This window comes from Propithecus coquereli, unplaced genomic scaffold, assembly GCF_000956105.1.
Source record: "Propithecus coquereli isolate 6110/MARCELLA unplaced genomic scaffold, Pcoq_1.0 Scaffold163, whole genome shotgun sequence".
NCBI lineage: Eukaryota > Metazoa > Chordata > Mammalia > Primates > Indriidae > Propithecus > Propithecus coquereli.
The window spans coordinates 4,242,867-4,246,399 of NW_012140858.1; the positions used below are offsets into that span (position 1 = coordinate 4,242,867).

Consider the following 3,533-nt stretch of genomic DNA (forward strand, 5'->3'; position numbering starts at 1 on the left):
CTTGGCCTTCCCCTCGTGCCTGAGCCCCACGCCCCTCCAGGTGCTTTCCTGTGGCCCTCACTGTGCTTCCCTGCCTCTTCTAGGACATGGCCCGGCAGCTGCTGGCAGTGTTTGGCGGCTACTACATCCGGCTCCTGGTCACCTCCCAGCTCCCCCAGACAGGGGGAACACGACACACAGACTCTCCGAGGGTTCCGTGCCCCTGCCAGCTCATAGAAGCCCACATCCTGGGCACAGGGTGCTGCCCGTTCCTGGCCAGGTGACCTAGGGACAAAGGTACTCATCTTCCTCCAAGACCGAGAAGTGGGGGAGGCTTCAGGACCCCCACACGGCCAGTGGCGAGCCCCCGGTGAGAGCAGCATCTGGGGCACTGTGAAGGGGGTCAGTCACGTCAGCAATAGGGGTGTCGTGCTCACTGTGGGACACGGCACAAAAATGCTGACCCCTGGCCTTTGCAGAAGCTGACAGTCGCTGAGCTGGTCCCAGCCCAAGCTACTCTGCTGCTCAGAACCGTGGACATGGATGGAAGGGCCCGTCTCCCATCCCTTCCGGTGTCCGGAGAGCCCAGGAGATACGAAGATGGCGACTGGGGGACTCCATGCGTCCGAAACTTGGTCTCAGATGATGCTTCTATCCCCAACCCCTCATGTCAGTGGGAGAGACTGAGGCCCAGAGAGGATACTGCTCTTTGTGGCATTGCCTTGAATGTCTAAAATTGTAAGACTTCCTCTTTCCAATCTGAGAAAAATAAGTTAGTTTCAGAATTCTCTCCATTTTTGTGGTTTTCTCCCCCATATTTTAAGAAAGACAGTGGCACCTAGCACACAGGCCACAGAAGACAGAGACGGAAGAAAGAGACAAAGGCAGATCACTGTTAATGTGAATATTTGGAAGAGACTGACCCTGTTTGACTGGAGGATTTATTTTGTTCAAAAGTGTGCATGCTTAGGGTTGTGGTTATGCTGCGGATGTATAAGCACAGTCGTGTTTTCTGATGCTAACATTGTCCCCGCATGAAGTGTGATCATTCACTCGTGGAATTCTGTGATGAGCTCAGAGGCCCTCGAACAAGGTGAAAGACCCGTTGTTCCATAGGCCCAAGTCCCAAAGCCCTGACCTGGCTTTGGAAGGCTCCCTAGCCCCCAAGACCCGCCTTCACCTACAATTTTGGCTTCTTCTCCCACATAGCCCCTTTATAAGTTGAAACGCTTTCTTGGTCTGACATGCCTGTTCCTTTCTATCTATCAGACTCCTATTTATGCTTTAAAGCCCATCTTTCCTTACTCTTCCTTCAGGAAGCCTTCCAGCACAGCCAGCTCTGCTGCTCTCTGACTCCTTTAAGTTGTTGATATAACTGCCACCTATACTGATGTTCCGTGTTACTGATTCTGTTTTCCTGTGTACACGCTAGTTTTTCTAGCTAGACTGTAAACTCCTCAAGGATAAAGACTGTACCTTAGACTTTTTGTGCATGACCTGAGCCTGCCAAGGAAAAAAAATCCTGTGGATTGTTTTGCCGTCTCCATAGCACCTTTTGCAAATTGTTCCCCAAACTCAGTTGAATGATAAAATTGGTATGGACCTGGGTTCTGGACCTGATCTGCCACTTTTAGCTGCATAACGTTTGACAAGTTACTTTCTTTGGCTGGTCCTCAATTTGCCCGTCTATATAATGGGTGTATAATGGATGATTCGTAAGGGCCCTTCCAGGACCAAGGTTCTGAGAATTTCCAACTTACTCTATGCCCTCCTAGCTCTTGGCCTATCTGTCTGTTATGTGTTTATCTACATGCAGAAAGGTCCTACAGCCCCACGTGGCTAAGGTGTCCTGGGCCTGGTATGTCCTTGGACAGAACACTGGGCTAGCTAGCAGAAGACTGGATTCTTGTCCCCAGTCTGCTACTTCCTAGCTGTGTGACCTTGGCTAAGTCACTTAATCTCTCTTAGTGTTACTTCACTCCTTTATGAAACGGATCTGGTGAACATGAAATGTAGTAATGTGAGTGACTCACCATGTAAGAGACGGGTCTGACTTTCTCTGTGCCAGGGAAGAGAGATGGTGTATGTAGAGTGTAGACCAGGCCATGGAAATGGCTGTCGTAGGCATCTGTCTTTAGTCAAGGTTGAAGGCAGCTTTACTCAATGAAATTGTTCACTAAGGTGATCACTGTCTTTCTGACCTGACACAGTGGAAATACTGGCTGTGAATGTGACCAATAGAAACCTGTATTTATCATCCTGTCATAAAACTGTGGTATGTATAATAACAGAGAATAAAAATGTATTTGTTAAATGACAGAGCAGCAGGGTTTCAATTTTAATGTCTATTGAAAGAGCCCTTTATGTGTTCTTTCGTGCTTTTTCTTTTCTTTAGGATTTCTAATGGTCTCACCTGGTGGGTGGTCATTCAGGGTTTGCCCACAGGGTCCATTTCTGTGCATCTGTAGCTAGCACAGCATCCTTCCTGCCATGGAGTCTCACTCCTGTGTAGAATGGGGATGAAGACCTACCTGGCGGGTTGTTGTGAGGATTAAAGGATATAAAAAATGTTTAGTGCTCGTAACTTTGAATTATAAGTTTGAGTAAGAGCTTAATAAATTGTTGCTTTTTTAAAAAAGATTCTCACTGTCTTGTATACAGTAGGAGCTTGAAGCAGTGTGGATTTTTGTTGACGTAGCAGGTCATTGACAGTTGATGTTTATTCAGTCTGCGTGAGACCTCAGTTATTTCAGCACCATGGGGTATATTTATGTGAATGAAGAATTTAGTCAAATCTCTCTGGAATTTGGCACTGGGGAGATTAAGAGCAAGCTGGTGACTTGGGGCCAGATACTCACTCTTTCTGTGCTTGCTGAACCTCCATTTCTTCATCTGTTCAGAGGGGGTGTGATAATGAGGTGATGAATGGAATGATTGATGTAGAGCTCAAGGCCTGGTCCACAGTATGGTCCATAGTAAGGGCTCAGTCAGTGGAGGCTTTTCTGCAGCTCTTGGATGCTGTTATCTCCTAGTTTATTTCATCCTGTGTTATCTCATAGTTTTGTGTTTTTACATCTAGGTCTGTGATTCCTTCTGAGTTAGTTTATGTGAATAATCTGTGTCTAGATTAATTTTTTTGCATATCGTTCCAGAACCATTTGTTGAAAACCTTATCTTTGCTCCGTTGTGTTGCCGCTGCTCCTTTTCAAAGATCAGCTGACTGTGTTTATGTGGGTCTATTTCTGGCCTCTCTGGTCTGTTCCACTGATCTGTTTGCCTGTTCTTCCCAGTACCACACTGTTTTGATTCCTGTAGCCTTATAGTAAGTCTTGAAATTGGGTAGTATTAGTCCTCCAACTTTGTTATTCTCCTTCAATGCTGAGTTGGCTATTCTGGGTCTTTTGCCACTCATGTATACTTTGGAATCGGTTTGTTAGTATCCACAAACTAACTTGCTGGGATTTTTGATGGGGATTGCATTGACTCTATAGATTAAGTTGGCAAGAACTGACATTTTGACACTATTGAATCTTCTTATCCATGAACGCAGAATA

General features: G+C 46.2%; 1 protein-coding gene across 5 annotated transcripts in view; it reads left to right on the forward strand.

The window, feature by feature from the left end:
• The window catches only part of LOC105807738 (chromosome unknown open reading frame, human C9orf91), a 25,250-nt gene extending 22,977 nt beyond the window's left edge, over nucleotides 1-2,273 (forward strand). For 3 of the 5 annotated variants that reach the window (XM_012641171.1, XM_012641172.1, XM_012641173.1), the window contains exon 10: nucleotides 84-2,273. In XM_012641171.1, the coding sequence (XP_012496625.1) occupies nucleotides 84-263 (180 nt within the window). In that variant the 3' untranslated portion in view covers nucleotides 264-2,273. The remainder of the gene's footprint in view (nucleotides 1-83) is intronic. The other 2 variants (XR_001137350.1, XM_012641174.1) reach the window with 2 other exon arrangements.
• The last annotated feature ends 1,260 nt before the right edge of the window (nucleotides 2,274-3,533 follow it).